Source organism: Octopus bimaculoides, chromosome 7 (genome assembly GCF_001194135.2).
Source record: "Octopus bimaculoides isolate UCB-OBI-ISO-001 chromosome 7, ASM119413v2, whole genome shotgun sequence".
NCBI lineage: Eukaryota > Metazoa > Mollusca > Cephalopoda > Octopoda > Octopodidae > Octopus > Octopus bimaculoides.
The window spans coordinates 13,492,320-13,506,967 of record NC_068987.1 but is presented as its reverse complement, the minus strand read 5'-3'; the positions used below and the strand labels follow the sequence as shown (position 1 = coordinate 13,506,967).

At 33.3% G+C, this 14,648-nt stretch overlaps 1 protein-coding gene across 1 annotated transcript in view; it reads left to right on the top strand.

The window, feature by feature from the left end:
- LOC106869751 (liprin-alpha-1) overlaps positions 1–14,648 on the top strand; it is a 323,919-nt gene that overhangs the window by 263,981 nt on the left and 45,290 nt on the right. Inside the window, exon 14 of the mRNA XM_052969123.1 lies at positions 14,454–14,590. Coding sequence (XP_052825083.1) covers positions 14,454–14,590 — 137 coding nt within the window. The remainder of the gene's footprint in view (positions 1–14,453; positions 14,591–14,648) is intronic.

Below are 14,648 nucleotides of genomic sequence, written 5' to 3'. Positions count from 1 at the left end.
AGAGAGAGGGAGAGGGAGAGAGAGAGAGAGGCAAAAAAATTTTAATAAATGATAAAACCTAGAAATACAAAAACAAAAAAAAAAGCATTCATTTAATGTGAGAACATGGAATCTTGTTATAAAAGAAGTCACTAACATCAAGAGACAGAATTTCTCTCTTGCGCTTTCTGCAGCTGTATGCAGGCCAGCAGTCAGTCACTCAATCACTTGATAACACCTGCAGCATGTATATTGATCAATACAATAAGACTTTTATTTTTAACTCTTTCTCTGATAATCTAGTTAGTAGTTACAATTCCATTGTGTTCTCTGTTACACAGTTTAATGTTTAACTATGTTAAAGGTGACAGTTCCTTTGTTTTCATTTCTGTCTTTCTTTTCATTGTCTTTAATTATTATTTTATCTTTACTCACCTTTAAGGGCTCTTATTATTAATTATTATTAAGGTGGCAACCTGGCATAGTCATGAGAGCATCAGACAATATGCTTAGTGATATTTCTTCTGATTAATATGTTCTGGGTTCAAATTCTTCTGGAGTTAACTTAGCCTTTCACCCTTTCATTGTTTATAAAACTGAATACCAGTCATGTACTGGGTTGATGTAATTGACTCTCCCATTCCCCCTAAAATTGCTGGCATTGTGCCAAAATTGAAACAATTATTTTTAAGGCAGTGAGCTGTCAGAATGGTTACCACATTGCACAAAACGCTTAACTGCATTTCTTCCAGCCCTTGCATTATTTGTTCCAGTTTTTTTTAATATTCTGAGTTTGAGTTCAAATACCACAAAGATTAACTTTGTCTGTTGTCCCTCTAGCTGCAATAAAGTACCAACCAAGTACTGGCACTCCATTGCTTATGACAAGTGTTGATCCAATCAACAGAACAGCCAGCTCTTGAAATTAATGTGCAAGTGGCTGAGCACTCCACAGACACACGTAAATTTAACATAGTTCTCAGGGAGATTCAGCGTGACACACACTGTGACATTGTGACATTGGACCTTTGAAATGCAGTTACTACTCATATTCCCCAGTTGAGTGGATTGGAGTAATATGAAATAAAGTATCTTGCTGAAAGACACAATGGGCTTTCAGGTATCAAACTCTCGGCCTTACGATTGTGAGCCAAGTACTCTGAACCACTTAAGCTATGTACCTTCATACCAATCAAGGACTGGTAGAATATCTAAAACAGTGTTGGCTTGGCAGAATTGGCAGATCAACAGGAAAAGAAATATTATGTGCTATTTAGTTGCATTTCTTTATGTTCTGAGTTGATATCATGCTGTTATTGCTTTTGCTTAACAACCTTTTGGATTCATGAATTAAATACCAATAAAGTTTGTGGGGAGAAGGGCTGGATCAGTTGTATTAAAATAAGGGCTTGGTGCTCTCCTATGTTAGAAATCATTACGTTGCTTTGTCTCTTTTGCATCAGCAAAATCTTGCTGGGGCTGTGTTTTTCGTTCTTCCTCCTAGGGGCTTCAATAAAAATGTACAGTTATGTGCCAGGATTTGGGGCTAATTTAATCAACTACACGTACACATGCACACAAAGTGATGTTTTAATTTTCCTGTTAAACAGATACTACCCGTTGCTTGAACCTCACACACCTGAATTATTGAGAAGAGGAATGCATACACACACACACTTACCTACCTACCTAGGTGCTTAGCCTGTAAATAAATTTTGAAATGATTTTCTTCATGTGTTATTTTGAAAGATATCTTTCACTGATGTTATATAAACTACAAATTAATAATCAATTATTTTTCCTTTGTTTTTGTTTTTTCTTTTAGTGGTATTGCATTTAATATTTATCAAAAATAAATTAAAAAGACCACCACCACCAAAAATTGTTGCAGTCTTTTAATTTCAATAATTACTGTTACCTTTTCAGATAAATCAATAGGAACACAGCAATATCATGACATAGATTTTCATTATCTCAAACTTTTCTTCTTTTTTCTAATTATTATTACTATAACATTCACTTGGTTTCTAATAATCAGTACAACTAACTTCTAATCAACAGGATAATTATATTTATTATTATGATTATCATTGTTATTATCATTCTTCTTATTGCTTTTACTCTTTTTTTTTTCACGCCATGCAATAAATAGTCCATACCTGATATTTCCAGCTTTTCACCAATTAATATTGTAATTTTTAAAAATTATGTGTTATTTTCCTTCTTGATATGTACCATTCCATCCAAATTTCTTTATTTCCCTTCTAACCAAATATCTATTTAACGTTTTTTTTCTTCTTAATTTTCTTAATTTGATTCAATTAGTTTCTATTGTTATTATTTCTTATCAGTAATTTCTCTGATACCATCTGGAGATACATCATTGACAAGATTTTCGATATTTATTTTTTAATTTTTGTCCACTCTGTTTTGTAATTGTGCTTTGGGCTACAATAAGTGTTGACAGCTATATATAAGATTTTCTTTGTTATGCTGTAGTGGTTGAAAGTATGAAATAACAACTGCTATCCTTTGTGTTATAAACATGAAAGTGGAGTGAATTAACAGTGTCTTATACTCAAGTTATAAAAGTATTTTTTGACATCAGGTTTAAAATTCCATTTAACTTTAAGTTAAAAAGTTGTAAAACTAACTCTCTACTCAAAAAGAAACATTGAAATCTGTAACCAGTATTACTTCCACCAGAATAGAGATCGAGTAATAATCAGAACCAAACAAAATAGATACTGTATGTTCAGATGTTAATTGAAATACAACTCCACACACACACACCTATCTCTTTGTTTTGACATTGCATGGTAAATGAGTGTCACTGTTATGCATGCAGTGTTATTCATTTCCAGTATTCTGCAAGAACACGTCTTGGCATGAGGAAACATTACCTTTCTTGGAAACTGGTGAGGGTTGGCAACAGGAAAGGCATCCAGCCATAGAAAATTTTCCTTAATAAACCCCATCTGACCCAGGCAAGCATAGAAAATTAGATGTTAAAAACAATAACAATGATATCTTTACACATAAACACAAACACCTTGATGTACACATACATATGTGTGTGTGTGTGTGTGTGTGTATATATATATATATATATATATATATACACACACATACTATACTGGCACTCTGTTGGTTATGACAAGGAGTGTTCTGGTAGATCTGATCAACGAACTAGCTTGCTCATAAAATTAACATGCAAGTGGCTGAGTACTCCACAGTCATGCATACCCTCAATGTAGTTCTCAGGGAGATTCAGCGCAACACAGATTGTGATAAGGCTGGCCTTTTGAAATACAGGTACAGCTCATTTTAGCTGGCTGAGTGGACTGGATCAATGTGAATTAAAGTTCCTTGCCAAAGGATACAACATGCTGGTGGGGATTGAACTCACAACCTAATGATTGGAAGCCAAATGTCCCTTACCATTAAGCCACACATATATACACATACACACACACACCTGCATATACATATACATACACACATGTATGTATGTATTTAATTTCATCACAGTTAAATATTTTCTCTGTGTGTGTGTATATGTGCCAATGTTTAGAAGAAAGTAGCTGCTTTTAACTGTGGGAGGCCTTCAATAAAATATGGAAGCATAAACTTGATAAAACAATATCATCTAACACCCAATCTCATCTACTTCTTAATTTGTATTCACTACCATTCCTTGAAAATGGCTTTCATTTATTAATTTAGTTTAAGGGGTAAAAACAAGAAAAATTGCCTGATAAATATATTTTTATGACTGGCAACCCATTTGCTTTCTCTCTATCTTAATTTTCAAAACCTCTCTCAACCTTTTGTGTCTTTATACTTTTATGCACCCTTTTCTCTATTTTCTCTGCATTAATTCTCGAAATATCTCGCGATATTTTGTGCAACCTTTTTTTCTATGGGTAGTGGTGGTTGCAAATAAAAATCAGAATAGTTTTCTGTTCATGAAGCTTGTCAGACGTTCTGCTTTGACAAAGGAAATCTTCATCTTAGTCTTCTTGGCCTTTTACTCGTCAGTCGCCATGTAGGACTATCTCATTCTTCAAATTTAGTTCCAAAAATTAATTTATATTCCCTCTCTATCTCTCTCTCTCTCTCATGCACACACCTTCAGTTTAAAATTAAAAAGCAAACATGATGTATGCATGTTAGTGGATAGACCTAAGATTCATTATATAAATCCTCAGTCAAATCGTCCAACCCATGCTAGCATGGAAAACAGACGTTAAACGATGATGATGATTTAATGTGATTGATTATGATAATGGATTATCTAACTTCGATCAAAGAGTTTCTTTGAGTTTTGGGGCCTCCCTCCTCTTTCTTTTTGGTTTATTCGTTAATATTGCCATTAATCAAAGATTTTCAGCTCATTATTGTTACTTGCTTCAGTGTATCTACATACTACCTAGCTAGCTGCAGGCTATACAATTATATTTCTTGTGGCACTCTAGTACACAGTTCTAAAGATAAATTTATTCTTGTTTTTGAAATTGCATCACCATCAAAATATCTTCTGTATTTTTTTTTGTTTTGTTTTTTAATTCAACACTAATCATCATTTTTTCCACACATAAACAACTGTCATTATTATTATTATTTTTATTATTATTATTATTATTATTATGTCATAAGTATTTAGAAACTAAGTGAGACTTTTGATTTTTTTTTTTTCCATCTAAAGGTTTTTTTTTTAAGCCCAATATTTATATGTTATTATTATAACCTTTTCTACTTCAAGCTCCACCATTAAAAACAAATTATTTTACAGCTCTTGATGTTTCTAAATTCTTATGGCATAATCAATGAAGAATTCTTTTAAAATGGATCGAGAAATTTGGAGGATTGCTTGAGTACAATAATAGAATCTCTTCCATGTTTAACAGAAGATGTGGGTTCAAGTCCCACGGGCAACCTTCAACTTTTTCTATCCAAAGGGATTTTCTACCCAATATTTACAAAGTATTCTTCATAGCTCTACCTACTTTGAGCTCCACTGTTAAAAACAAATTATTAATGATTATATTGTTTCCCACTTTCTTCATTCATTAGGTACCAAAGTTTATACCTTCTAGGTAATATGCTTAGTTCCTGACTATCTTTCCCCACCCTCTCTCTTGCTCTCTTTCTCTCTCTCTCTCTCTCTCTCTCTCTCATCTGTTTCCTTTATTCTAATGTCTGTTGGTTAGAAAGAAACAAATAGATGGAAGGTGACAATTTGCAGGGATCAGCCAGAAATCTTAACTTTTTTTTTTTTTTTAAACACATTTACAAATAAATGCTTCTTATTTTACTTCAATCAATTTTTCTATTCTCCCTTTTTCTTTTGGGTGTCGGCTCTTTTGCTTTTCACATGAAACATGAAAACAACAGGTAAAACTTTGGTAAAGTGGGTGATTTTTCTTTTTTTTTTTTTTTTCGGTCAAGGAAAATTATCTACGGACATGTTTGGAAGTTATTTAATATGAAGGCAGCTAGCTGTCCTGTAATACTTTAAAAATTGTTCATATATACATATATATATATATATATATATTTTAGTAACAGTTTGATTCAGCTCCATATGACTTAAAATTTCATGGGCATGTAGACTGCATCCCATTTCATCATATTCGACCCTTCTCCTAATATCCCATGTGAGGGACACGTCCTACACACCCTTGAAACTTTGTCACACAGAGCTGAGTCAAACTGCTATTAAAAATATATATAACTGCTGCCAAAAGTGTTGAGTGCCACTTTCTTTTGTTGATCCATGTGTACACACATACACACACAATGTGTGTAGTTGTATGTATACATAATTGTGTAATACATGTGACTGAAGACTTTGTATATATTTATTTTAATGTAATTTGTCATTGTTGACAATGCTAACAATTTTGTTTTTTGTTTTGTTATGTATATATTTTGTCCTCTTTTTTTATCATGATGTCACTTATCTTTTTTTAGATGTGGTTCAAAATAGAAAAGTAAACTCACTGTTTCGTTTTTTTGTCCCACCTTTGTGCGGTTTTCTTTTCTTCTGTTCTTTTTCTCAGAACAAATATTGCATGCTTCATTCACTGTAACTTAAAAGTCTTAGTCCTGCCCGTTACTAATATATATATATATGTATATAAGTATGTATATCTATGTATGTATGTATATGTATGTATGTATGTATGTATATAATGTATGTATGTATATGACTAAGCTTTTTACATGAATTGCTGCTTCAGCCTCTGGAAACGTTCTCTCTTTGAGCCACTAACAATCTAGAATGGGCCTAACATAATTGCTCATTTTTGCTTTATATTATGAATTTTGTGTGTATATGTATGTATGACACATGTAAAAAAATTTGGTGTTGTTCAGCCATAGGTCCAAGCAGATCTGTGATCAAAAGTATTGCAGCTGTGACCAACACATCTTTTTTTTTTTCTCATTTTTTTTCCTAAATGCAAGGAATCCTTGGACCAAATTATCTGACATGTCTGTTTTGAGCAAGATTTAGCTATTATTTCTATCCGCTCAACTGACCATTGAGATGCAACCTGAGTATAGTGAACAGTGCATGAGTGCGGTGTGTATGTAGACACAGGGTGTGTATGATTCTGTGAAAAGATACCCAGGTTTATGTAGACTTTTATTGCCTATGAATATTGTGTCATTGTTCGTTCTAAACATCTTTTCTAAATTATATCTTGCTATTATGGTTAATGGGATTTTCTTTCTCTTGTCCTCTTCCCCACCACCTCTAACACTAACTATTCATCACCAAAAGCTAGCTGTATCCTCACTATTATATATTGTACTTGTTCAAATCCTATCGAGGTCGGCTTTGCCTTTCATCCCTCTAGGGGTCGGTAAAATAAAGTAAACCAGGTAATGGGTTCAATATAATGAATTAACCCTTTCTCTACATTTGTTGGCCAACTTCCAAAATTTGAAAATTATTTAAGGAGACAAACTGTCAGAATTGTCAGTGCATCAGACAAAATGGTGTTTCTTTTGGTTCTTTACATTCTGGGTTCAAATTCCACCAAGATTGAATTTGCCTTTCATTCTTTTGGGGGTCAATGAAATAAGTACCATTTAAGCACTGGGGTCGATGTAGTGAACTTAACCCCAAAATTTCAGGCCTTGTGCTTATAGTAGAAAGGATTATTATCATCATCATTATTATTATTATTAATATTATTATTAGTGAGAGTGCATGGCCTGGTGGTTTCGGTGATGCACTCACAATTGTGAGATTGTGGTTTCAATTCCTAGGCTGGGTGGGACATTGTGTTTTTAAGCAAAACACTTCATCTCACATTGCTCTGCAATCACTTTGACACCTGATGCATGGTGCACCATGCACCTGTTCAGACAACGTCAATTTGATAGAGAGAGCGAGCTAATGTGCAGCATGAACATTTGATCACTATAAACAAATCATTTGTGCAGGCCATTGGGCAAAAGCTGGACACTCATATGTCATCTTTGACAGGAGAGTCCATCACCATCGTCGTCGTTATGCGGTGAGCTGGCAGAATTGTTAGTGCACTGGACAAAATACTTAGCGGTATTTCACTCATCACTATGTGCTGTGTTCAAATTCTGCTGAGGTCGACTTTACATTTCATCCTTTCGGGGTCGATAAAATAAGTGCAAGTTGAACACTGGGGTCGATATAATTGACTCATCCCCTCCCCCAAAATTGTTGTCCTTGTGGCAAAATTTAAAACCATTATTATTATTATTATTATGGATGGCAAACAGAATTAGTGTAGAGTTAAAGAACTTCAGTGAAACTTCATATCATGCAGATTTAGTTCTGGTCTGTTACTGGGTTGAAATCCTGTCTTATGTTTTGTCTTTCATCCTTTCAGAAGTTGACAAAATGAGAATTATTTATGCGGTGCTGCTGTTGATTTAATCACCCATAGCTTTCCCGCCAAATAGGAAGAGTGTAGTTGGGCCTGTGTTGTTATTACTAAAGAAACAGTGTAAGATCATAGATTTTGCAATATCATATATCAGTGGATATCAAAAAAATTGAGAAATATCAGAACCTAGGCATAAAGATGAAGAGACTGTAGAAGACTAAGATGGCAATTATTCCTGTGGTAATTGTTGCACTTGGCACAACATCCAAACTGTTACCTAAGGGATTGAAGGACATTGCAGTTGAGACATGCATTGTCATCCTGCAGAAAAATGCAATCTCGTATCCTGCAGGAGTCCTAAGAAAGATTCTCGACATTTGAGGAGACTTGTCACCAAACCTCAAGACAACATTCCTGCTAATATAGTATGTAATAGTTATATTGATGATGATGATGATGATGATAATGGTAGTAGTTATTGCTCTTTGTATTCATTTTCAATGATTGTATTAAATGAAAAACAATCTGAATATTACCTTTTTTTTTAATTCTTATAGAATGTTCATTTTTAGTGTTGTATAAGAAATCCTTTTTTCCTTATTTGTACACATCAATTATTTATATTGCCATGTAGGCTACTACTTGTTTCTTTCCCATTAAAAAATAAAACGAATACATAACCAAATATTTTTTTCTCTTTCCTTTTATTGTATCTATAATTTCTTTCTTCCATTTAGCTTATCCATTTCCTTTAATTATTGCAACATAGAACCGCATTTCCATCTGCTCTTTTCTTTTGCACTTTATGTTCTATAACCCTGCAGTCATTTCAGCTAATTAAAGTTCAGAAAGTAAGATTTTTGTTTTCTCCCCCACCTCTCTGTCATGTGATTTTCTCCTACCTATCTCCTCTGTATGTATATATATATATATATATATATATACACACACACACACACAATTTCTTTATACATTTCTTACCCTCCTCTCTTATATAAAAGTTAACTTTATGAATGGAAAAGGACATGTAATATTAGAGGTAAAATTCATTTTTACTTAGTTCTGATAATCATTATGACTGTCTTTATTGTCATCAGGCCTTTATTATATATTTCTCCTAATAAAAATTTATTTGGCTAAGGTAGAATTTTTTGTTTTTTTACATACTCAGGTCTTATTTTTCTTGTATTGTAAAAGGCTTAGTCTGAAAATTGCAATAATAGAGAATAGTTTAGGGTATTTGAAAGATAATCTGTATGGATGGCACAGTAGCAACAGTTTGTGGATAAACTTGGGCAGTATTGTCATTTGGCATTTTACTATAAGTTATTTCATCTTCATTTTATAGAAGACATTCATTAGAAAATAAGCATATATATATATATATAAAATATCAAGTCACATGTCAGTTTTTGTTTTGTGTTCTTTTTTTCTGTCATGCTAGAAAGGGAAAGGCAGTGGATGTACTGAAAGAGGTGAAAGAAAGAATGATAGTATAATGAAGAGAGTTAGATTAGATAGAAAGATAGAGTAGGTTGAGAGAGAAAGAGGTTGGTAAAAACTCAGTAGACAGCAGTTGCTTGTGTGACGGGCAATGATGTGAGCAGACAGTAACTTATAGAGAGGAATGGAAGAAAAGAGTGGGAGACAGAGATATTGTAAGAGAGTAGAGGTGAAAAAAAGAAAGATACATTGGAGAGGTGAAATTAGTAAAGTAAGATGAGAATGATAGAGAGGCGGGCAGATTTTTATTGAGAGAAAAAGATTGAGGGGAATATATGTCTAGGGAGAGATAGAGAGGGAGGAAGAGCAGAAATAATGAAGTATGTGAATGTGCAAGAGTATTGGAGGAGAATGTGTGGAAGTAAAAAAATAACTGAAAGAAGACAAAATGAAACACAAGAAGAAAATGTAAGACTTGTGAAGAAATTAAGAATTACTGGAAGGGAGCAGAAATAAACACCATCTATTTTGATGGGTATTACACAAGTATATATTGTATATATACTAAAGTCGTTTTTTTTATTCTTTATATTTTTGGTGTTAAAATGTAAATTAATTAGGATTTCCAAGAATTGGTAAAAAAGTAGTCCTGACTTGTTCCAAAGTTCCATTGTATTATGATACATAATGAGTACCACAAACTGAATGTAAAGAAAATAAAAGAATACAGTTGGAAATATTTGGTGTGTGTGTTGGAGGGAGGGGACAGTTTTTCTCCTTACATTAAAAGTGGAAGTGTTTTGAGTTCAAATCTGCTGCTACTACTATTTTGTTGAATTTCAAGATACAGCATTTCATTGTATGTTACTTGTGTTCACCTCAGCTGTCAAGAATATATAAGTTACCAGATTATTTTAAAATATTATTGGTGACATTCTATCCGGAGGAGCATTTATTTGTCTCTCAATCAGTTCCACTCAAGAAAACTAGATCTAATTACTGACTCTCAACTGTCTTTTGGCACTCATTAACATTCTTTTTTTTTTGTTTTGTTATTTTCCATTAATGATATTATACTGAAAAAGTCTTCTAAATTTTAATTCTTCATAGTAATGCAGTAGATATTTTCCTTTGTTAAAATCTTTTCGTACTCAGTTTTAAAGTACATGGAACACTGGGTATTCATTATTTATGGTCCCTAGTATATTTCAAATGCTGCTGTGCCATTCACATACCTCTTATATAAAAACGCATATGTGCTTCTGCTAGGAGAGTTCCTTGGTGATAATGAGGTCTAAGCATTTCCAGTGACTGTGAGGACTCTAGCTAATCTTTTACATCCACCACTCAGCTACCTCTAACCCACTTATCTCTCCACCTCTCATCATCTTCATAGTGTCCTACCCCATTCCCCACCCTGTCTTCTTTGCTCAATTCTTCTTCTCCAGAGCAATGGCTCTCTAGAATTTCTTCTCCGCTCATGCCTTTCCTGCAAGCATTTAACAGTTTAAACTAGGCAATGACAACCTTTTCCGAGAAGTAAACCATATGAGACAGGACTTATCATCAGGTGGGATGCACTACTAAAACAATCCTAGGTAATTTTTCATCAAGCGTGACTGTGTGATAAGAAGTTTGCTTTCCAACCACATGTTTCCAGGTTCAGTCTCACTGTATGGTACCTTGGGAAAGTGTCTTCTACTACAGCCAAAGCCTTGTGAATGGATATGGTAGGCGGAAACTGAAAGAAGCATGTCATATATGTGTATGTCTGTGTCTGTCTCCCACCACTGTTTGATAACCAGTGTTGGTGTGTTTGCGTCCCTGTGATGTAACAGTTCAGCAAAAGAGACCGACAGAATAAGTACTGGAGTTGATTCATTCGACTAAAAATTCTAAGTGGTGCCCCAGCTTGGCCGCAGTCTAATGACTGAAACAAGCGAAAGATAAAAGATCAGGCTTGCCATTCAGAAAGCCCTGTGGCTGCCGGCCACAAATTGGCTGTTATTGGTTTAAGCAAAACATTAATGGCATCAACTTCACCAGTCTTGAAGGGTCTGCTAGAGTCATGAGCTCTGTCCCTTCCTCCAGCCCCAGCAAGTAATGAAAACAATATGTATGTGAATGCTGTATGATCATACAGATATGCAATGAAGGAGTATTACTTGCTGGCAGAGCTTTTAACGCAGGGACAAAATTGTTAATATCAGTTTTTTTTTCTTACTGTTCTTATAATGGAAGATGTATATCTTTACTGTTTGTTTTTGTGGTTGTGTTCTTTTCAGTATTATGCGAGATTCTACTTTGTTTGAATCAGGCTATCAGATGAGCGAGTATTGACTTTCTTAATACTACTAATGAGCTCTTCTTTACATTAGACTATTAAATAGATTTTACTGTACTTAATAGATGCAGGTTTAACTTAGCTGACAGTTTTATGGTTAAGTTTTAAGGGTGGCTATTAGGGAGTGTTAAATTCTATATTATATGTGAGAATTTTTATGAGGAATAATTCTCTTGAGCAATTTTTTTTTTTTTTTGTCATTATTATATGATACAGAATTAGTTTTTGTAGAGATTTTTTTTTTCTTTTTGTCTCTAGCTCTTGTAGTTGATTAAATATTTCTAAAACAGAACCTGTTGCAATAATAAATTATCAAATCAATTTTTTTTTTTTTACTACTGCATTAGGTAGATAGATGCACACTCGCTCCTTTTCATGTATGCCGAGATAGTGATGTGTTCAAAAATCATTACTAGTTTCATTTTTGTTGTTTTCAACATAGTATGTATGTGCACATATATTATATATATACACACACACACACACACACACACACACACACACACACACACACATATACATGAAACCGTCATCCTTTCAGTGAAATCAAAGGAAGAAAAATGACTTCCTGTAATATCTGCATCAGTGCTTCGAGCTGAAACAACACCTTCCTTGTTGTGCGTGCTTGTAAAATCTGACATTGATTTCAAGACATCAGCTTTTTGGTAGCTACTAATTTTGGCATATATCAGAGAAGTTGTAGTCTGAATAGATAATACCTGTATTCCACCTCCCCCCACAGTTATCTCTCTCTCTCTCTCTCTCTCTGTGTCTCTCTCTCTCCTTTTGGCACTGCATCTTGTTCCATTTTCTTGTGGAACACATGCACATCTTAAGAAGCAGGAATCTAGAAATTATTTTTAATGTAGTTGTTTGTCTTTTATTTAGTTTATTTCATTTTATTTTATTTTCAAATTTCTAAAATATCGAAAGAAAAAAATAAGATGAAAGAAAAGAAAATCAAAAATCAACAAGCTGATGTTGCAATTACTCCTGTGTAGATCCTTCCTCCCTACCTTCACCACCACCACCATCAAATTTTTCAGTGTATCATCACCTAATTACATGTTGCTTTATTAGCTATTGATTTGTCATCAGCAGGTAATTCTGCTGGGAGTATGTTTAGGAATCCATAGCACAAACAAGTTGTTTGTTTCTTCAATAGAATCAGTTTTTAAAAAATCAACTGCCTTTTTTTTCCCTTTTCAGTGTAGGGAACCTTAGTATATAATTCCTTTAATATTGGAAATATTTGAGATTATTAATGTCTTATTTTCTTTATGGCTAGTTTTGTTATTGTTATAAGTTTTCCGTGTCCAGTTTCCTTTTTGTGTATTTGTGTGGTTGTGATTCGGTTGAAATAGTTCTTCTTTCATCTTACTGTTTAGAAAATAACTGTGATCAAATTTCAATAACAATGTAGTTGTAAAATCAATTTAAAATCAAACGTATATGTATTTTTCTGCGTTCCCTCTTAGGGGATAAAGATATATTGTTGAGTTGCTCATATTTATCTTAGGCAGAGAGAAAAAAAAACGGGAAAAAAATTTGAACAATAAGCTGCATTTAATTCTTCGTATGCTTGGCCTCATGAAGCGTTGACTTGTTTCAATACAGCATTGATTCCAATATATCAGAATTTTTACAGTCTATTGAAACTGGATACTGTCAGCTCTCTTCTTATACTTTCTCTTGTGGAGACAGTAGTATGCAGGCTGCTGTGTGGCACTGTTTTATGGCTATCAATTATGTATAGGCTTCTAATGTCAAATTCACTTTAGTTTGTGTAGGATATGTGTGCAAGACAATATGCCAATAGCTTCTAGGATATTTCAAAATGGGAGGAAATTCTCTTTTATATGTATGTATATATATGTGTGTGTGTGTGTGTGTGTGTGTGCTTGTCGAGGTATATATGTATTTGTATATGTATGTATGTGTATATATTTGTGAGTGTGTATGTATGTAATTGTGTTTATATATGTATGTGTATATATATATGTGTGTGTATGTATGTATATATATATATATGTGTGTTTGCTTTGTTTGGAAATGTATAAATGCTGTAGTATTTATTTTATATATCCAACTTTTATGAACATAGTTTGGGTAACAAAAAACAAAAAGAATAACTATTTTTGATCAAAAAGAAGAAAATATTCTGATTTGTAGTTTATTGTTAATATCTCCCTGAATAATTTATCATTTCATCCAGTGTACCTACATATTAATTTCCTATTTACTTAGCATAATTTGAATGATATAAAGTTTTTTTTTCTGTTTTTTTTTTCTTTAAATTTCTAAATTCGAAGTTTCAGTTTCATGTTCAAATTATCTTTCAACCTCTTTTCATTTTCCTCTGCAAACTTAAATTTTATATTGATAACAACTTCATTCTTCACATGTGACATCCAACTCTTATATCCTGCATCTACTTATTTTATCTGTCTCTAATGTTATTACTTCATTTTTTACCTTTTTTTCCATCTCTTTCCTCTCTTTTTCTCTCTCTCTCTCATTCCTAAATAATCACTAATATCACTAGAATGGGATTGAAAAGCAAAGATTCAACTCAGTACTGCTACTGTGTTATTCTTCACTCCATTCTCAATATTGTCTCTAAGAAAACTGCTTTGTAATGTTCATGTTGAAAAGAAAAAGAAAAGGAAACAAACAAAAAAAAAACGAGAAAATAATTAGCTGAACTAAAAATTAATTTTTGATTCTTTTTCCGTTTTTCCTTTCTTCTTTTCTTTTCTTTTCTTTCTCTCGATGTCTTCAATATAATGCATTTTTCCTTCTTCCAGCCTGCTGTTCAATACAGTCGTGACGACAGTGCGATTCCAGAAGAAGGTCATCAAATTAAATGTGAATCAAGTCCACCAACTCCTCGTTCAATACGGTTAGAAAGGGTGGCAGCAGCTTTAGCCCATAGTGACGAGAGGTGAGTGGAATTACCCTTGCTATGTTAGGGGTTTCTATCTCTTTTTTTCTGTCTTTGT